Source organism: Drosophila hydei, unplaced genomic scaffold (assembly GCF_003285905.1).
Source record: "Drosophila hydei strain 15085-1641.00,03,60 unplaced genomic scaffold, DhydRS2 tig00008122-arrow-pilon, whole genome shotgun sequence".
Lineage (NCBI taxonomy): Eukaryota > Metazoa > Arthropoda > Insecta > Diptera > Drosophilidae > Drosophila > Drosophila hydei.
The window spans coordinates 3,790,630-3,812,103 of NW_022045833.1; the positions used below are offsets into that span (position 1 = coordinate 3,790,630).

The 21,474-nt window shown below is 39.3% G+C and overlaps 3 protein-coding genes across 4 annotated transcripts; 2 read left to right on the forward strand and 1 right to left on the reverse strand.

Annotated features, from left to right (window-relative positions):
• Positions 1-148: 148 nt before the first annotated feature.
• On the reverse strand, positions 149-7,887 carry LOC111597684 (putative fatty acyl-CoA reductase CG5065). The gene is made up of 7 exons (XM_023312514.2): positions 7,748-7,887; positions 3,337-3,529; positions 1,864-1,957; positions 1,628-1,791; positions 773-1,558; positions 454-711; positions 149-389 (listed from the first exon to the last, which is right to left on the reverse strand). Exons 2-7 carry the CDS (start codon positions 3,501-3,503, stop codon positions 305-307), a joined length of 1,554 nt encoding a protein of 517 aa, XP_023168282.2. The 5' UTR covers positions 3,504-3,529; positions 7,748-7,887; the 3' UTR covers positions 149-304.
• LOC111597685 (FMRFamide-related peptides) lies at positions 1,515-17,083 on the forward strand. 2 transcript variants are annotated; one of them, XM_023312516.2, is made up of 2 exons: positions 1,515-1,586; positions 15,775-17,083. In XM_023312516.2, exon 2 carries the CDS (start codon positions 15,787-15,789, stop codon positions 16,789-16,791), a length of 1,005 nt encoding a protein of 334 aa, XP_023168284.2. In that variant the 5' UTR covers positions 1,515-1,586; positions 15,775-15,786; the 3' UTR covers positions 16,792-17,083. The 2 variants fall into 2 exon arrangements, with proteins under 2 accessions (XP_023168284.2, XP_023168283.2); XM_023312515.2 differs by lacking the exon at positions 1,515-1,586 and adding an exon at positions 11,366-11,539 and having other exon boundaries at positions 15,775-17,082.
• A 577-nt stretch (positions 17,084-17,660) lies between these two features.
• Positions 17,661-20,509, forward strand: LOC111597658 (electron transfer flavoprotein-ubiquinone oxidoreductase, mitochondrial). The gene is made up of 6 exons (XM_023312480.2): positions 17,661-17,792; positions 17,994-18,064; positions 18,350-18,576; positions 18,642-19,213; positions 19,270-19,719; positions 19,783-20,509. The coding sequence occupies exons 2-6, from the start codon at positions 18,037-18,039 to the stop codon at positions 20,318-20,320; spliced, it is 1,815 nt and encodes a 604-aa protein (XP_023168248.2). The 5' UTR covers positions 17,661-17,792; positions 17,994-18,036; the 3' UTR covers positions 20,321-20,509.
• Positions 20,510-21,474: the final 965 nt, after the last annotated feature.

Sequence of the window (21,474 nt, forward strand, 5' to 3'; positions counted from 1 at the left end):
TAGAGTAACTGCTGCTATCGATATATTGCAAACGAAAAATTGCTGCGTTGCATGTCAGAGAATTATCGATAACGAACTAGAGCTAAATACAAATAATAAAGCCGCCAAACTTAAACAGTTTGTACACTAGGTTTGAAGTTTCCATACTTTATTTACTCCATTTAAAAACTTATTACTAAACAGCTAAACAGCACCAACTAAAACTAAGAAACTTAAAATCATAAAAAAATGTAACAAATACATCATAACAATCGGTCTTGGTTTTGGTCTCCAGCACTTAACTAAACTTAATGTGCAAGTGAGTTTAGCTGGCGAAGAAACATCTATAGAGCATATACAAAATGCCAAAGATCCACATGCACTTGAAAAACTTGTCTACGAACCACATGCTGTAAGCAAATACAAATAATAACAATTAATAACTTGCATATATAAAAAAATTTCGGAAATTACATTTTCATATGTCGCTTGGCCGCTGGTATCGATTCATCTGACTCCTTGAGTATCAAGCGACGTGCACACAACACACAATTGGTGAAATAGTCTATCAAATCCAGATCAATTTTCTCAATAACATATGTTTTTCGTTCCTTATTATTCATAAGCTTTCTTAATTTTACAGCTTCTGAATTATCAAAGCTCCAAACGTTGTTCGCATAGTACTCAAACACTTCGAAACCTTTTGTGATGCGGTTCTGGACGCGACAGAGACTGGGGATTGAATAAAATCATGTCTTAGGAAACATTTCTCGACTTGATTTACTTCACTTACACAGGCGGATACCGTAAAAGCCATAGCAAAGCGTCCACAAACAGAGCAGGCAGCCATTGGAAGAGAATCATGCAAACGTAATGGATGTAATAGTTCGATTTCATTGAGCCACCTGGATACCAAGCCACGCCATTCAAGGGCACCTTGTTCTCAATAACCCAACGACCCAGTTCAATAATCTCAGCCCAGGAGACTTTAATGTCATTCGACGAGGTCATGTGGGCAACACGATTCGTGTGATCCGTGCCAGCCGTAATGTTGCGCCAACTGGCAACCAAAATGCCATTGACAGCGACATCGACGGGCAAGAAGTCGCCATAACCCGATGAGTTACAGTACATGGTGCGTATGACACCTTTGCCAGCGCCAATCAGCAAGCCAGTGGGTCCATTGATGTTATCCGTCCAACCCGGTATGGGCTCCTTCCAAATGGGTATGACAATAGATGGACGCAATATAACAGCTGGCAATTCACTGAATTTCTCCACAACCAAAGCCTCAGCCAGGGACTTGGTATAGGCATAAGTATTGGGTATATCGCCCAGAATCTTGCGCTCAATGAGCGAAACCTCCTCGTCGGACAGCCACTCACAGGCCTGAATCACCTTATGGGGATTTGCCGGCGGATCATAGGGCTTCTCATACAAAGTCTTCACATGCAAATGACAATAGGCTGTCGAGCAGTAGGCAAAGAAGTCCAAATGCTTCAAACTGGCAGCCAGCTCCAGCATGTACTTGGTGCCACGTGTGTTCATGAAGACGGCGTTGCGCAAGGGCTCATCGAAACTGAACGAGATGAAATGGCAGAGCACAGGTAAGATAAGATGTAAATTAAATATTTAACGCGTCACTCACCGCACTGTAGCTGCGCAGTGATACACTATGGAAACTTCATTGCGTAAGGTTTCCAAATCCTTGTCAGAGATGCCCAGGCCAGGCAGCATCACATCTCCGGCTATGGCCACCACCTGGTCCAAGATGTGCTGTTCGCCGCGCAACTGCTTCACCTGGTCGAATAGCTGTCAAATTGATTGCATTGCATTAGTTTTGCCAAGTTTCATTAATCCGTATTCAGTGTTCATTTGCCTTACCACATTCTGGAATATATCCTTAATGCGCTCCTGCGAATCCTTGCCCTTCTTGGGACGTATGAGCAGGTAAATGCGCTTTAGCTCGCCACACGAGCTGCAAAAATTAATAACGCATAATCTCAGTTTATTGAGAATTATTGAGGTCACGCGTGCCGGCAGTAACGGCAGCAGCAGCTGTTAGCCAACGCAGTCAACCAGCTAACCCACCCGCCCACTTTTAGCCAAATTTAATTTATGAGACATGGCGCATATTATGCAATGGCTAGTTTTTTATTCTAGGTTAAAGCACGCAGCTTTTATAGTCTGAACCTAGTCTAAGATTCCAGTTATACTAACTTGCAGTATATCATTTGTATGCCCTATACATGAGGGTATACATGCTTTTGTTGTGCGATATGTAACGCTTACATCGGAAACATATACTCTTAAAGTATATGAATATTTAATTATATAGTAGATATTATGGATTTTCTGTAGTAGCGCAGCATGAAATTCTATATCATATGTCGAAATTGCTCAGCTTTATACTCTATAAGATATATACTATATATTTGTAGTATAAAAACAAACTTATAATTGTGTTTTTAGTAGCTTTACCAAGCTAAGCTTTTTGGACTAGCTCTATATTAGGCTAGAGCATTTAGGCTTTGTTGGCTTTGAGTCAAAATATTTTTGGTTTTCTACCAGTCTTGCCTCTATTTTATCAAAAAACATTTACTAGCTATCATTTAGCTATCATTAATATATATAAGTATAGAAATGTATAGTTGAGTTCTGTTTTCGCGGGTATTTAAGTTATTTTTTTATTGCCAAGAGTTTTCAGCTTTTATTCGAGCGCAAGCAGAATTATTTAGAAGCTGGCTTTAATTAGACGTTTTGATGTTTGGCACTTGGTATAAAAATGAATGAACATTTCTTGCCAGATTATTTCAGCATTGGTGCCTTAAAGAAGTGTTTAGTGTGTGCTTTTTAGAGTTTCTTTGCAGCCATTAGATCATAAGTATTTAGCCTTCTTTGCATATTGACATCGTTCTAAGCTAGAACTAATCGTTCATAACTCAAGTTTTCTAGCTCAATGAAAAAACTTAACGATCAGCTCAACGTATAGTATATTTAAGCTTGGTGCCTTGAAGTAGTTGTTTATATTTTTCCATTTTATGAGCTCTTGTCTTTTAAGAGATCATCAAAATCGAATAAACTTTATAGAAAAGCTCTATCATGTATCTGACAACTAGCTAAGCGATCAGTACTAAGTAAGCGAGATCATCTAAGCCGTCGGTGATGGGAGGCTCTTTGTTTTTCGTTTAACGTTACAAGTTTTTGTTTTTATTAGATCATAATTATTTACTAGACTTTGCTTCATAATGTGCACTATTAAAGCTAGACATAAACCAGAGGTTAAGCATGTGTGTCCATATATATATTAATTAATTAGCTATAATATATATATATACAACTCTCCATTATACTTACCGCAATAGCTTCTCGACTAGCACCTTGCCCAGAAAGCCCGTGCCGCCCGTAATGAATAGACTACGTCCTTTGAAACTCTCGGCCACACGATCGACTTCGCTCTCGTCGACATGTCCGATGGTCAGATGACCCTCCTTCTCGAAATTAAATTTAGGTTTTGCTGACATCTTAGCGCTAGAGCTATGCAAGTATGCTGCAAGAGTTGAAAAGATTTGAAAAGAATTATAATGAATGCCCTCGTCGTTGGCGTAAATGGTGCTAATCAAGTGCACTATAATTTTATTTGATCTTGGCTGAGCGATCAACTGGTTTTCACAGATCGAATGACTTATAAGCCAACCGTCCTCGATGTGAAGTGCCCAGTTGTTGTTGACCAATTCGTCGATTGTCAACGTCGCGACATGCTTCATGAACAGCTCAACGAACCAACAAGACTAACAACTGGCCACATATTTGACACCCGAGTCGCATGTTGCGTATACGCCGTGCGGCACAAGTGGGCCAATTAGCTGAGGCAGCTGTAGATTGCAACAGCGCAAATCACTCAACTTGCCTGCCATTGATAGTGAGCTTGTAAAGTTAGTCAAGCGATTCCGCTAACGCCAAATTGGGCGTCAACTGGCCTGCTCGCATGTCCTTCAAAATTTAACGGAACCTGTTGGACTTAATAGTGGGACTATAAAAAGCTAAGGTTTCATAAGTAGTTGGAAAAAATATATAGTGAACTGCGCATAATTTATAGTAGCTGACATTAAAGATTCGTTTAGCTGTTGTTTAACGATCGCGAGATGTCGAAATCAATTTTTCTTTTGTCCAAATTGAAAGAGTGTTAATAGCTTTAGCATTGGCCGACAAGAATGGCTAAGACGGCAGGCCAAGATCACAGCAATTGGTCATGTTACGTTTTGTGGTTCCGTTTTCTGCGATAAGAATTCAGCCGAAAAGCGAAAGACTTAGGCAACGAACGTGTTTTCGAAAGTGATTTTAATAGGCCCTAAAAACATTAACAGCTGCTGCTGTAAGTCAATTGTTACGAATTTTAAACTTGGCTTTCGCCTAGCCCACTTAACCTGCCAGCTGTAGGGTCTTTGATGCCAGGTCGATAAGCAGCAGCCAACACGAGCTGAAGCTCTCATTTTTTGAAAAGCTTTTGCAATGAAATTGCTTTTAAATGCCAATAAGTGGAAACATTCCAGTTGGAATAAAAACTATATATAAACTTGTGTAGGTAGACTACATTTTGCCAACTATTACAACAACAACAACAACACATTTATGCAAACGTTGACGGGTCAGGCAAAGCCAAGAGGTTCACAGCGCTGACGTGCAACCAAAACGCAGGGGACTTACATGATATATATATATTTATATATATATAAATTAATATGTTGCTGGTCCAGCGATGAACTAGGCGTCGGTGGCAGGTCCAGCGTTGATCGGGTATTTATAGTCTTAATCAATAAGTTGCTGGTCCAGCTATGAGCTAGGCGTCGGTGGCAGGTCCAGCGTTGATCGGGTAATTATAATCTTCTTATGATGATTATGTTGGAGGGTTTGACTTCACCCCCTTTTCTATTAACTGGCCTTGTGGCTCAGCAATGATCAGAAATATAACAATTTGATTACGGCGGTGTGCCGGAGTAGTGCGGGTTTATTCTTCAAACTTCAATGCAAAACTGATTTTTAGCTACATAGAATATTTCACTTAAGCTAAGCCAAAACTCGCATCACACCACAATGTCATGGTCGGCAAGCCGACTCAGCAATCTTAGGCAATAACGGAAACTCTTGCAGTAAACAAAAGTATCTGGTTACCGCCGCTGACCATTGCAGTTATAGCGCGCTGATACAAAGTATGCAGTGTCGCAATTGCGAGGGCTGTTTCTTAACTTACGAAACACGCGATAGCGAGGGTTGGTTATAAACTTATGAAATACCCTATATTAAATGTTATGTGTTAACTACTCCCCCTTCAAGTGTAAGGCCGCCCTCGGCCGACCCAATTCCGGCGACGACTTCTCGTAATTGCTTCGCAGACTTCCTTGCGTCGATGAACCGCCAAAGGGTGAGGCCAATGCAGATTAAAGCACAGCATATACCTCCAATGATGAATGCCACACGATAAGCTTGATCAGTTCCGGCGTCTTTCTTGAATTGCTGTATCTCCTCCAAATTACGTTCATTTAAACGATGAAGATAAGGGAGGCTGAGGACATCTTGGCTGGCAGTGATGTTCAGCAAGGGAGAGTTGGCAATGCCCGGGACTCTATTGCGTACGTTGTTGTGGTTGTAAAACAGAGTCCCGTTGATCGCGACTCGGTCCCCGAACGTAATGAGATGCGTGCCGTGTACTTGGATTTCAGTGCCGTTATCCACCTGGATCCTTGCGGACCCGTCGTTAAGAATGATGATTCCATCATCTACGTGGGTGATTATTTCCAGGTTGCTCGGCTGGATTTCACAGTGTGCCGTGCCACCTGCATGGAGCTCTTTGGCACATGAACTCTCTAATGCCAGACGACAAAAGGTGGCTCCAGGTGAAGCGGTGCAACTCTGCAGTGTGTGGGTTTTTCCATCGCATTCGGCTATGACGTTGTCAGGCAATCGCAATATGAAATTCTTGTGAATGACAGGATAAATCGTAATTTTTCTGCAAGCTTGTTTAATATGATTTAAATTCCAAAAAAAAAAAAAAAAAATTTTTTTTTTTTTTTTTTTTTTTTTTTTTTTTTTACGTTGGGCGCCAATTAATATGTTGCTGGTCCAGCGATGAACTAGGCGTCGGTGGCAGGTCCAGCGTTGATCGGGTATTTATAGTCTTAATCAATAAGTTGCTGGTCCAGCTATGAGCTAGGCGTCGGTGGCAGGTCCAGCGTTGATCGGGTAATTATAATCTTCTTATGATGATTATGTTGGAGGGTTTGACTTCACCCCCTTTTCTATTAACTGGCCTTGTGGCTCAGCAATGATCAGAAATATAACAATTTGATTACGGCGGTGTGCCGGAGTAGTGCGGGTTTATTCTTCAAACTTCAATGCAAAACTGATTTTTAGCTACATAGAATATTTCACTTAAGCTAAGCCAAAACTCGCATCACACCACAATGTCATGGTCGGCAAGCCGACTCAGCAATCTTAGGCAATAACGGAAACTCTTGCAGTAAACAAAAGTATCTGGTTACCGCCGCTGACCATTGCAGTTATAGCGCGCTGATACAAAGTATGCAGTGTCGCAATTGCGAGGGCTGTTTCTTAACTTACGAAACACGCGATAGCGAGGGTTGGTTATAAACTTATGAAATACCCTATATTAAATGTTATGTGTTAACTTATATATATATATATATATATATATATATATATATGTGTGTATAGCTATCTCTTTACGTGTTGTCATTGCGAAGCGATTTACATTGCAATTGTAGCTGTTAGCTCTGGCTTTCTTGCTATTGTTGGCGCTGCTTTGATTGCCGTTGAGAGGCTGCGCGTCGTCGTCGTCAGATGTGCATGCACACGATTTCCCAGATAAAACACAATATAAACGACAACTGTTAAGTGTTTGCAGCGAATCGCTTAAAGATGCTGCTTTTTCGATGCTCTTCAAATTAAGATCTGTTTACATTAACAATGCATTAATTTAGCTTAAGTGTAATACAGTTAAATTAATTATAAAGGGGTTGAGCTTGGCAAACTGTAATATATGGGATGTTAGGTTGAAGAAGGTAAGAAATGGCTTGAAATGAAATACTATACTATTCTATTGTCAGCTGCAAGGTAAGAATTCCCTAACATTTTAATAAAGATTTTTTTTAATTTTAATAGTTTAAAGTGCAATTGAAGTTTTACAGGACTGATGCAAATGATGCTCTTAAGCATTAATTCTTATATCTTATGGTTATTTATAAAAGTTACTATTTAAATTCAACCAGTTTAGTTATGCTACTCTATGCTGTCTATTAAATCTTAAGACTAGTAGACCGTTTTCTTCTAATAGAGTATAAGAAAAGGCTCACGACGAGGCAAGCCCCAGCTGGAGTCATGCAGTGTTTGTGGAAACCCCCACCTGGTGTCATGGAGCACATGGGAATGCGACAACTTAAGTATAGTTTTTGCCAAAAATAAAATAAGACTCTGACGCTGCAGACTTGTTCCAATGCAATTTTTTGGCTATTTGGTCAAGAGTTGGGCAACCAGTTTGAGCCAAGCCAAAGATGTCAATGCAAGAAGGAAAAGCAATTAATATAAAAAACGCCGGGAATGTGATTGAACTTTATCAGCATTAGATATTTATCGAGCACACAACATTTTAAATGATGATGGAAGAGTAGGGTTTGCAGTTCACAACATTTAAAAATATTCAACAAACTTTAAGCTTTAAATAGTAACTGCTTCACACAAAACTTTAGCGCACCTTTAATTTTTCTTTTTATCGAAAATCCACCTTTAAGATAGTTTTGTATTTGTATTTATTATAACACTTCCTAGTTATTAGGTTTATCAGGATATTTATAGGGGCAAAGCGATCTGCATTCGCATAGTCGTACGCACGCTTTGAATGCCAAACACCAACTGAACAAACTCGGCTTTACAATTAGGAAACAGAGCCTCGCACACAAAACTATACAAAAAAAAAAAAAATAAATAACCCAATAGAAAACGACTAAGTGAATACGATGAGAAAAAGCTAAGCAGCGCTTTGTATTAGTATTGGTTAGTTTATAAAACACATGCACACAGAAATCGCCCAAAAACAAGCTGAGTGCGCACGCACACAATCACACAAACACTCACTGAGCGAACGACACAGAGAGAGCGAGAGAGAGAGTAAGCGAGACGTGCTGACACGAGTATGTAAAAACCGTTGCAGTCGCCGTCAGCGTCGCTGCCCAGCGGCCAAGCCTGGCCTCTCCCGGTCGGAGGTTCAAGCTGCTTTCTCAGTTTCGCTTTTGTTTACATTCGATAATTGGCTTCGTGCGCTCAAAGTGAACGATCAGACGTGGCGCTACTCGGCAAAGGCTTCTTTCAATAAAGAGCAGCAACTACCGTTGATATTGCTCAATAACTGTAGTTGTTGTCGCGTCTGCTGTTTGCTGCTTGCTGATTTCCCATGCAGTTTAGAACATGACGAAACTGCAGCAGGCTGCAGCCAGTGTCGCACTCGTTTGTCCGTTTTGAATTTATGTTTATAGCACACACATGATGTTGTTGGTTTGGCAATGGTTTATGGCATAAATCTTTGTAGCACATCACGCGTGCATAAATTTCCAGTGTGTGCTCATTAATTAGATAGAATTGACCGTGGCTAAAAGCCTGCCTCGTTACTTGTTAGTTACACTCGCTGACTCTGCTCAGACAAATGAAAACAAACAATAACAAAAGACAAGACCAAAGTCTTAACAATGGCATTGACATCAAAATCAACTAACTAACTGAAACCTATAAAATACATAAAACAACGAGTTGCTATAATCACATTTGCCGAGCAACTAAAATAGTAAATTAGCTATAAATATACTCCTGACATTTGGAGCAGGCCGTTGTCAAGCGCTGCTTTAAATTTCTAATCAAGTTTCTCAATGATCATTATAAGATATAGATAAAAAAATTTTTAGTTTTTCCAGTTGAGATGTATATGTTTTATAAATATGTGATGTGAAATATTAAATACCCTTTAAAAAAATTGCCAAATAAAAACAAAATAGGCAAAAATTAAAAATAAAAAATAAAAATATAAGAATTACAAATTGAAATATAAATAGGAATGAACAATTTTTTTTAAAATTACAAATGAAAAAAAATGGTTAAAAAAATATTTAAATTCAAAAAATTTAAAAAGAAAATGTATTATAAATTTGATAAAATAAAGAATATAATTAAATAACTAATAAATAATAAAAAATATACATAAGTAGCTAAACATGTCGAAGAGGATTTAAAAGCCCACAAATTAGTTTACAAAGTATTGAAAAAAAGAGTCTCAAAATAAATTTTAAATAAAGTATTTTTCAAAAAGCATTCTCTATATCTATAGATTATTCAATCTATTGAAAAGGTTTTTGAATGCACTTAAAGTTGGCCTTAATTAGATTGACCGACTAATAAAAAGCTTACATTTTCAATTTTCAACAATAACGAACCAAGAAACGAGAAAGAACTGAAACTGAAATAGTTACGTGTAGCTTTTGTGGCATATCAGACACGATATCTATGCGACTATCTCATGCACACCAATCTTAACTTAATATAATTTGTAAATCTTTATTTTTTCTTCAAAGATTGTCTACTCACTGTAGGCATACGGAACACAAGCGACACCCGTCCACGGTCTTGGTCAAGCAACCGTTTTGAACTTGAGCGTTTGGCATTTATGCAAATGAACTTCATTTTCATGCATAAATGTTTATCAATGCAAATATATATGTTTATACCTGTATAGCTATTGATTTTTGAATGATCATAAAAATACGTAAAAATAGTAGAAGACAATGGTTGACACATTTGTTGCAAGTCATCCGCACCGACTGGGAGTGTTCTTCAGAAATAGCAGCACAAAAATCGAAAACGAAAACAAATAGAAGCGACTAAACTTGGCCTTTCAAAGTGTGGCCGTAATTACAGACTTCCGCTAGCTGCAAAAGCCCGCCCAAAAGAGAGAGGGAGAGCGAGTGGCGGCTGGGAGAGCTGAAGAGACGTTGGGAGGGAGAGAGAGAAAGAGGAGAGTGGGTTATAGCAGACGAACGGGACAGCTGAAGGCGCCACAAGGTATCCCGTTACAGGGCCATAAAACTTCAATAAGAGCAACTGGCGACAAGGCCAAATTATAACGCATACGCACACGTAGCCAGAGTAGCTGAAGACCCAGCTAATTGGATGCGATAAGACAAGGGGTATGGGGCCATAACGTTGAGGCTGCTGGGGCTGGAGGCTGCTGGCACAGCTGAAAACTTAAAAGTGGGCGGTACATAACAATTGTGGGCGATTTGCATACAATTTGGCGCTAGAATTACCAGCAAAGCGGCGACAAAATGTTGCTGCGTCATTGTCACACATACAAACATGCAGACATACAGAGGGACATACGTACATATTGTACATGTGCATATCTGCATACAGTTAATAAAGCTGAAAACTGGCTCAAACAATAAGCCGCATTGTTGGCCATTGTGCTGCCGTCTGTCGTCTGCCGTCTGTCAGCCTTTCAGTCTGTCTGTCAACACAAACAAACAAATATATCAGAGCCAAAAAAAGAACGGAAAAACGGCAGGCGGACATTGTCAAGGCTGGCCTCTATCTGAAGCTTGCAGTTTAACTGTAAATAAATAAAGACAAGGAGAGAGAGAGAGAAGAAGCCCACACAAACAGATACATTTGCTGATGTCAACATGCTGCCAGCAAGCAAGCAAATGTGCATAGCAACATGTCTGTCTGCGTATGCTAGCTAATTAAGTGTGGTGCGAAACAAACATACGAGAGCCAAAAAAAGTCAAGCACACGTAGTCAAGGTTTAACTGTAATTGAATGAAGTGTGGGAGAGAGATAAAGACAGAGAGAGAGACAGGAAGCAACATACAGAAACTTTAGCTTCACTCAACATGTTGCTAGCAACACTTGTTGCTTTAATAGGCGCACACAACAACAGGCAGAGGTTTGACCTCTTTAGCACTCTAAGTAAAGTAGCCAACAAACCTATAAGAGCAAGAAAAGGCACAAAGACAGCAAAGCCTGGCTATAGCTTGCAATTTAGCTGTAGATAAGGAGAGTGAGAGCGATAGACACACACATCTAATTTAGCTGCAGTCAACAATGTTGCTAGCAACACTTGTTGCTTCAACAAAACACCCACACAGAGGCTTTAGCTTGCCTGGCTGCCTGCCTGCGAGTCCGCCTATTATCCTTAACAAAGAGGACAACATCGGCTGTCGGCTGTCGGCTGTCGTTTGTCGTTTGTTTGTTGTCGGCCGTTCGTGGACAGGTCCTATATAAAACCGGATGTTTCGCCAAACATCTGCACAGAACTGTTTCACATTGTCACGGCCAACAAGTGTCCTGTCCCAAAATAAAGAGCAGAGCAGACTGTGGAACAAGAACAAGCTTCTGCGAGTGGTCAGTGCAAAAGTGCTTCGAATTGGTATTTCTTCAAAAGGAATGTCGATTTAATTGCCCAGCAATTATCCTATAATTTGATATACATTTGAAAAGAAAGGTGAGTTCCGCTTGATCTCTAATTAAAGCGTAGAGTGTGGCCCTGGAAGTTCAGATAGTGCAATTTATTTCAAAGAGAGCCAATGAAATTTGATATTGTATATAATTATTTATAGTTCCAAAGTTATGTGAAATGAGAATGATTGGAAAAGTGAAGTCCATGAAAAAAGATAAGTTAAAAACTCTAACTCAAATAACACAAAAATATTTTTAATACAGAAATAAAAAATAATAGTAAAAAGTATAATAGAGTAATAGATAATACGCTTATTATGGAGTAGTTATTGTCAATTTCTATATATGCTGAAGTATGTAAAATTGTTTTAGAGAAGAAACATAATATCGACCCATAATGCCAATTGATGATGACTAGTTAGTATTAGTATTAGTTTTAGTTAATATTTTTAGCTCAAAACATAGTGAACTTTTTGCCAGTCAAATATTTTGTTCATTCAGGAATACTTTTTTATTTAGCAATTGTTCCTATAGCAGCTAGAAAATAAGTTAAAACTTTTTCCAAATTAAAAAAATATATTTTAAAAATTAGAAATTGAATTAAAAAACTTTTAAGCAAAGCAAAGTGTGAAGAAATCGAAAAAAAATGTTAAATGATTAAATTTAGATAGAAAACTTTAATGAAGAACGAAACAACATTTTTCAACATTCCTAACATTTCGATAAATTTGTTTAAATATTTTAAAATTATTATAGAATACATAAGTAGCATCAGATAGCTTAGCTTTTTAGACAGATGAAGCAGACGAACATGTTTCATGTTTCTCGTTAAATAACTCTTAAATAACACTCAACTTCAAGAGATTTGGTCATAAATCTAGATGTATATAGTTCGAATTTCAAATTTAATATAATTAAACGAGATTCTGGAAAAGAAATTCGTAGTGAATTCGGCTGCAAAGTAGAACAGAAGAGAACCGCATCCAGAGTTAAGTTTATAAAACAGACTTTTTTAGAGGAAGAATTTGAAAATGATTTTTGAAGGCATTAAACTTTATTGAAAAAATAACTTAACATATATATAAAAAAAAATAAAAAAGCTTTCAAGACTTCAAGACTTTCCAAATAAAAAACCAACTGAAATACTGCCTAACACATGAGTTTGTAGTTCACTTTCTATGCCATTTAGAGTTTATGTTTATTGGAATGTCATTTTTGGCAAATATCTAGAAAAAGGTTTTTGAAAAATATCAAATTTCAATTTGGTTCGAATGCATGGCAAAAGGTAAATGAACGTGAAACACGTGCTGCAAGCAATACTAGAGTTAGCATCGAGGTGGCAGTTAGCATATAGTTGTAGTAGTTGCCACACACACATACATGCACACACATGCACGTGTCTTTCATTTTGGTCTTAATGAAAGCAAATTGAATTGTTTACGGCTGCACTTCGGAGAGCAGCAGCCGCCATAAAGCGTCGCTTGATTCCCGTTTCCATTTCCATTTGCTAGCGCAGCGCAGCTCTGCTTTTTTCCGCTTTTCCTCACAGTTTTGCCAGAGGTGGAAACGCTTAGCGTTTTTCTAGTTTCCTGATATGTGCAGCTCAAGAACTAGCGGCGAAGCGTGCGAACATTTTTGATTTATCACTGACAAGGGGAGCAGCTCAGAGTTGGGAGCTACAAATGCTGCAAATATCTGAGTGCCACATGCGGCAATCATTTGTCTTTTTAAATGTCAGCGCTGAGCTGCCTGCCTGCCTACATACCTGATAAATTATATATTTAAATTTAGAAACAAACCGAAGACACTTCAAATGTATCGCATTGCTAAGTTATGAAAATCTGATTAGAAATCTGAATCAAAAAAAAAAAGAAAAGAAACGAAAATAAAAGCGAAACATGCAAAGTTTCAACTTTCATATGGCAGCTAAACGAATTAACGAGTGTGCGTGTGTGTGTGTGTGTGTGTATTGATATTTGATATTTCGGTTGAGCCACGTAGCGTATGCGTAATGTGGCATGAGTGTCAATAATAGGGTGCCTAAAAGTTGCGAAAAATTTGATGAATCTTCTGCTGCTTCTTCGTCGAATCAATGCAGTTGCAGCTGCTGCTGCTGCTAAATGCTGTTGCAACATGCACACTGAGCGCATCAGACGTCATAAATTTGATGACACTTTGTCTGCGCTTCGCTTCGAGTACACAATTCGATTGGGCGCGCATGTTGCAAGCAACACTTTGCGGCAGGCAAATACAAATACAAATAGCAGCAAAAGAGCGAGGGCCAACGGAAGAGTTGCATGAGCGCAAGGGACACGCAGAGCGGCCAAACAACACTTGTCATTCATCACTTATTGCCCCAAATGAATTGCGTCTGATTGCGCTGTCAATACAAACAACAGTAACAGCAACAACAGCAGCAGCAGCAGCAGCAGCAGCAATAAAGCATTAAATAACTTTTTTGTGATACTTTGATACGCTTGTAGAGGGTATTTTAATTTTGGCATGCAACATATGTTTTTGGATGGTATAAGGACTAGTTTTTATAGTGCTTAAATAGAAAAGATGCAACTGAGAAAATATTTCAATTACATATTATTGAAGTAGACAGCTTGAAGCGCATATAAATAAATAGATATGTAGCTATCATAGTACTCAAAGTTAAAGCATATGATTCTGCTATGAAGGTCTTTTGATACCTTTCAGATATATTCGGGAAACTTCGTTGAGGCTGTGTTCATAAACCCTTCCAAGAACTTCAAATCCAATTCCCATGCTCCTAGGCTATTTAATCTTCGTCTCAACATCATTCACTCTTAATTTGTGCATAAAAGTTTTGTGAAATGTAACATTAATGTGGAGTACATAAAATGTATGTTAATGTGCAGCAGTTGCCAGCTCAGACGAGCTCAGCTTAGGGTCAACTTGTTGTTATTGTTGCTGCTGTCTACGGCGTAGTCTGAACAAGTTTTTTAACGGTTTCTTTTCAGCTTTTGGCTAGGCCAATTTTTGAATTGAGCGATAAGTTGACCAACATCGCGCATATTAATGTCAAGTAAAACGCGAAGCAAACTTTTAACTCAGTTTTTGTCTGTCCGACTGTCTGCTACCAAAATATAAAAAGCAACAACATTTTCAGGGTTTTTAACCGTTTTAAAATTTATATTTAAATGTTTAATATACATTTTTAATTTCCACAAGATGCTGAGCTCTATTGCTCTATGACTTTTAGAAAAGGCCAAATTTAGATTTAGCTCCTTTCAAATAAATATGTCTAAATAATTATATATAAGCTCCAAGGCCTGTGCATTGCTTATGTACAACATGTTCGTATAATTTCTATATTACTTCTATATTATCGAGTCTCTTCCAATTTATCTATAATATGTTTAATGGAGCTTTCCTAGAATTCTTAACTTAACAAAATTCTAAGACCTTCCTTTGGTAGTCAACTAAGTTTTTCATAATTCTCAACTTCTGTGAAATAATCGCTAAGTTTCTTGCTTAAGCCAGTTTACTTACCCACCTGATTCTGTTGCAACGTGTAGGCAGCGAGCTTGGCCATTCGAGGCCTTCATCTATGGCCATATCCAAAAGCCATAATCATTTGCATCTCTAATGGGCTGTTTCGCTGCTGACGAAGTGTGAAATGTTCATACATCAACTCGCTCCTGTTGCTGCTGCTGCTGCTGCTCTTCCTACTCATTTGCTGGCTCCACCTCTTTTTTGCTACTCCGTCCTCCACTTCCTGCCCCTTCCGTTGCTCCTCCTGTTCGTAGCGCCTGCTTAGCGCCTTTAACAAGTTGGATTATGGCTCTTAATGTGTGTCTATGTGTGTGTGTGTGTGTGTGTAGACTCATGTTGCTATTGTGGCTGTTGCTGTTGCAGGTGTTGTTGCTGCTGTTGCTGCTGCCTTTTAATGCGCTTGGTTAACTTTTTACGCGCACATTCATATTTCGCTCTTGGCGAGGCGGATGGATTATCGCATAAATATTGTTATGGTTAATTAGCGGGACACTTTCGTCTGGCCCATGGCCAAGGCAAACAAAAGGCGTTAAGCAGCTGGCAGCCTGGCTACCGGAGTAGCTAACAGTAGAAGCAGTAGAAGTTGTTGTTGTTGCGCTGCTTGTTAAGTAAAATGAATGCGTTCATTGCTTTTGGCCAGCGCGAGGGCGTTAATGTGATTAAAACTTGTAATAGATAATGTAGCAAGTGATTTAAGTCAACATCTCATAATTATGTTATTTGCAACCTTTACCTACCACTCTCACTCTTCCTGTGCAGCTCCTCTCAGCCATGGGCATCGCCTTGATGTTTCTGCTGGCTCTCTACCAGATGCAGTCGGCCATACACAGCGAGATCATCGAAGCGCCTAGCTATGTTGAGAACTCACTGCTGGACGCAGAGGAAGTGAATCCCAAGGCAACCGAATCGGATATTTTGGATGGCTTGCTTAGCGACAAGCTCGATCAAACTGAACTCGAATTTCGTTATCCCATCTCGGCCATCGGCATAGACTATAATAAAAATTCCGTGGTGCTGCGCTTTCAGAAGCACGCTCACAAGCCCAACTTCAAGTACGATCCGGACTATGATCTGAAGCGCAAGTCTGTGCAGGATAATTTTATGCGCTTTGGCAAGCGGCAGCCGGAGCAGCTGCCACAGGCAACGGGACCGAGTTACTACGAGGCTGTCAAGCGCTCGGCCATGGATCGCTATGGCCGTGATCCGAAGCAGGACTTCATGCGGTTTGGGCGCTCGCCCTCGGACTTTATGCGCTTTGGTCGTGCGCCGACGGATTTCATGCGTTTCGGCCGTGATCCCAGTCAGGACTTCATGAGATTCGGACGCTCCGATAACTTTATGCGCTTCGGCAGAAATCTCAATTTCCACGAGGAGCTGCGCAGCCCCAAACAGGATTTCATGCGTTTCGGTCGTCCGGATAATTTTATGCGCTTCGGACGTGCGGCGCCAAGTGATTTCGAACGTTACGGCAAAATGGACTCGAATTTCATGCGATTCGGCAAGAGTGTGAACAGATCGGGGGCAGGAACTGGCGCTGGAACTGAAACGGGAACTGGAGCAGCTAGTTCTTCGGAGACCAAGCAGCAAAATAAATTGGAGGGCAAGCAGCAGGGCATTGAGGAGGGCAATCCCGTGGATAAGGCCATATCGATGCTGTTCAACAAGCAGCAGCAGGGTCAACAGGGTCAGGGCCAGGCTCAAAGGTCGTCACAAGATCAGCAACAGTTGAAAAGTGGCGAACAAACCGAATCGGAGGAGCAATTCTATGAACCATAATTTCTTACACACTCAAAACACGCTGTAAATAAATAATATTGGCCAAAAACTGAAAATGATGATACAAATATAAATATATTCACACTATAAATACTGCAATAGAAAACGAAACTATAAAAATGCAGCACAACTGTACTTTGAATTTTTAATAGGGCTGGATTAAAAATTCACCAAGCTTTGATCTGCTCACAAAAAAAAAGAAGCAAGAAATATATTAAAAATATATATATTGAAAACCAAGCAAAGGTCAAAGGTCACACATACACAGAAACACTACAAAAATACCTACCTAATTAAATGTAATATCGGAAATTCGAAATGTTAAATGTACTTCCCTAAAATGCATGCAAATGTTGTGAACAATCTTTTAAATAAAGACAAATCACTAACTATTGTTTGATTACCTCTGTATTTGGACAGCTTAAGAGCTTTAAATTAGGCAGAGCTTTAAATTGACATTGACCTTAACGAAAATTAAATTTGAATTGGGCAATTTGGTGGTGGCGCCATCTGTTGCGTAGCGGCAGCAACAGTGTAAACTCTGCTACGTGCTACAGTTGTTTTTTAAACGCAGTGTGGCAACGCTGAAGCAACAAGTCTTCAGCTAGTGGTGACCGCGTGCAATGTTCAGTAACACAATGAAGCCTTACAGGAATACATATTTATATGAACGATATAAAACTATACATATATAAACCAAAATATAATATATCTTATATTTAATACTTAATAAAAAATAAAATAATACATATTTATGTGGTAAGTTTTAACTTAATAAAAATATTTTTATCTCTAACAATAGTTATCTATCTCAGTTGCTTAGCTCGTTGCGATATCGTGCCGAATCACAACACGATTTCAGCTCTAGTTTAAACAGCTGAATGTTGCGGTTGGCTTCTGGTCGGCACCAACTCAAGTCTCGCATTTGTTTGATTTGCCAATTCAATCTGCACAGACCTTTTATTAACTCAACGAAATCTGAACGGTGAAGAACAAATCAAGTAAGTTGGCAGAAATATAAAATATTTAATTAAAAATTAAATTTGTAGCAGCAACAGCAATTGGCAGTCAAGTCTAAAGTCCAACTTGTTGCTTTGTTGGCGGCGGCAAAGACGGCGAAGGCGGCAATTGTATTTGTTTTTGTTTGCTATCTATACAAAAATATATAAATAAATAATATATTCTCTATATATACATTGTAGATATTGCAATTAGATTAATACGTTGCTGGCTATAAAAGCGATAATGTCGGCTCTGTTGAAAATGCATCGAGGTGAGTTTAAGAAAAACTGTTAATTGTTAAAGATAACAACAAGAGCAACAAACAATTCGGTGATTACATAATTTATATGCTGATGAGATTCGAGCATAAGAAATACATAAAATAATCATAAAAAACGTAAGCTATTTATATAATATGAACATTTGCCAACTCTTCAGACTGACCTGTGCTTTGTTGTTGTTGTTCTGATTGGAGTTAGTATTGGAAATCTTGGTGATTTCTTATCAGCTTATGCGCTTTACTAATTGATGCAATATTCTTTGCAACCACGCCCAGTTCAAAAGCTCTTTACGCCCGCCTTTGTGCGCAGCGTGTCAGAGGCAGCGAAATATCCAAAGATAACCACGCACTACACCGTGCATCCGCGAGATAAGGACGAGAGATGGAAGGAAGTGGACATGGAGCGTTGCGTTGAAGAAGTGGATATCGTCATCGTGGGTGGTGGACCAGCAGGCATGTCAGCAGCCATACGTGCCAAGCAGCTGGCTGCTGAAAAAGATCAGGTGAGCTGCTTATGTCATAGCTGTCCAGATCGTACGATAATCAAAGTTTTATTCTTGTTCAACAGGAAATACGCGTTTGCGTAGTGGAAAAAGCCGCTGAGGCTGGCGGTCATATACTTTCCGGCGCTGTCATCGATCCAATCTCTTTGAACGAGCTCATCCCCGACTGGAAGGAGCAGGGTGCACCATTGAACACACCCGTTTCGAAGGATACGTTCTCGTTCCTTACTGAAACGGGTCGCATATCCATACCCATCTTCAAGGGCTGGCCCATGGACAATCATGGCAATTATGTTGTGCGACTAGGACACTTGGTCAAATGGCTCGGTGATCAGGCGGAGGCATTAGGCGTTGAGATCTATCCGGGCTGTGCAGCCTCTGAGGTGCTGTTCCATGAGGATGGCAGCGTAAAAGGCATTGCCACAAATGATGTGGGCATTGCCAAGAGTGGCGCACCCAAAGAAACTTTTGCACGTGGCATGGAACTACATGCAAAGACCACCATCTTTGCCGAGGGCTGTCGCGGCCACCTTTCAAAGCAGATTATGCAAAAATTCGGCCTCAACGCCGGCAGTGAGCCACAAACCTATGGCATTGGACTCAAGGAGGTGTGGGAGATTGCGCCCGAGCTCCATCAGTGAGTTATCAAGAAAGGATACGCTTAGGCGTAATTTAAACATATCTTATTTATAGACCTGGTTTAGTGGAGCATTCAATTGGCTGGCCCCTGGATCGCTTTACATATGGTGGCTCTTTCCTGTACCATCTAAACGAACCTACGCCCACAATTGCCGTTGGCTTTGTTGTTGGTCTGAACTACAAGAATCCTTGGATTAGTCCCTTCCAAGAGTTCCAGCGTTTTAAGACGCATCCCAAGGTGCGTCATGTCTTTGAGAACGCCACACGCATTGGCTATGGTGCACGTGCCATCAACGAGGGTGGCTATCAAAGCTTGCCCAAGAAGCTATCCTTCCCTGGTGGCTGCCTGGTCGGCTGCAGTGCGGGCTTCCTGAATGTGCCACGCATCAAGGGCTCACACTATGCCATGAAGAGCGGCATGTTGGCCGCTGAAAGCGCTCTGGAGGCTATAAATGAAGGCACGCAGACAACAGCTGGCGTGGAGCCCGTAACTTATGCAGACAAGTGAGCTAGAAGTACCTTACATCTGTGATACTATCTAAAATCTAATATAATTTACTTTTCTAGAATCAAGGACTCGTTTGTCTGGAAAGATTTGTACAAAGTGCGCAACGTGCATCCGTCCTTCCACAATCCTCTGGGCCTCTATGGCGGCCTTGTACTCAGTGGCTTCTCCATATTCATGGGCGGTCGTGAACCCTGGACACTCACGCATGGCCCTCAGGATCACGAATCACTTCAGCCGGCGAATGTTAGTCAACGCATAGTATATCCCAAGCCAGATGGCAAAATCTCGTTTGATTTGCTCTCATCGGTGGCGCTCACAGGCACCAATCACGAGGGCGATCAGCCAGCCCATTTGACGCTCAAGGACGATCGCATACCCGTGGATCACAATTTGGCCATCTACGAGGGACCTGAGCAACGTTTCTGCCCTGCCGGTGTCTACGAATATGTGCCCAACGAGGAGGGCGGCAACATGAAGCTGCAAATCAATGCCCAAAACTGCATTCACTGCAAAACCTGTGATATCAAGGATCCCAAACAGAATATCAATTGGGTTGTGCCCGAAGGTGGCGGCGGCCCTGCCTATAATGGCATGTAAACTGAATGCCAATGCTGCAAAGAGATTTGCAGAAGTTGTACCACAAATGCATTTGATTAGTTTGTAAATTATAAAAAATGAAAGCAAGAGATACTAAATTCAAAATTCTAAATTACTGTTTAAGCAAAAAGGTTGCAATAAAAGATAAAGAAGAATTATCAAAAGTTTGTAAAGTTCAGTTGCCAAAAAGGTTTTTTCTTTGTTTTATTTAAAAGATCGCTACGTTTCATTTTGTTTAAAACATCAACTTAATTTGTAGGTAAATGTTTATGCCACAATCAATTTGTCAAAACCTTTCATATTCAGTGCACGGATAAAACTTGTTTATATAGTATATTATATCATAATTATTATTATATTTTTTTAATTTATTATTATTAGCTGCTCTCTTTATTTTTTTTTTACTCTTTGATGTTTCATCAAAATTTTTGCAAGTTTTTTTGTTTTTTTTTTTTGAACAGAAATACATCGACGATTATTATATATATATAATATCGATCTGGAGCGCATTGTACATATATATTTATCTATATATAGAACTTAACTACTTGCATATCACTTAATTTGTAAAATATTCATTTCTCATTTTTTTTTGCATTTTTTTTAAGACTGCGTTTTGAAGGTTTTATAAACTTTTAAACGCCCTTTTCTGGTACCCAATCATAGCTTAAGTTTGTCATTTTTTAAAACATTATTTTTATAATTGAATCTGTACGTATTTATGTCTTAGTTTGTGCTCGTCAATGATTATCTTCTGGACAACAAATTGCAAATGGAACCACATACAAATATCTTTAACACAAATACCTAATGCACATGAAACATTAACAACATTGAAGATGAGTGGAAAACAAAAAATATAAATGGAAATTAAACTATATTTAACTTTATATACGTATGTATATATATATATAGTTGATCTATAGTGTCTGCCTGTGTATGTATATATATAGATATATGGTTAATGCATAAAGTCTTGTTTGCCTTTTAACACGCTTTGCTTATTTTTCTACTAGAGTTTCATAATCTTAATCAGGTGCTCCATTAAAAACCTCGTACAACAGTGCATTTTCCATTTATTCTTTAACATGTTTAACTAGTTTATTTAATCGCAATTGAATCGTTTCGGATGATTCAATTCAATTCAATATTTA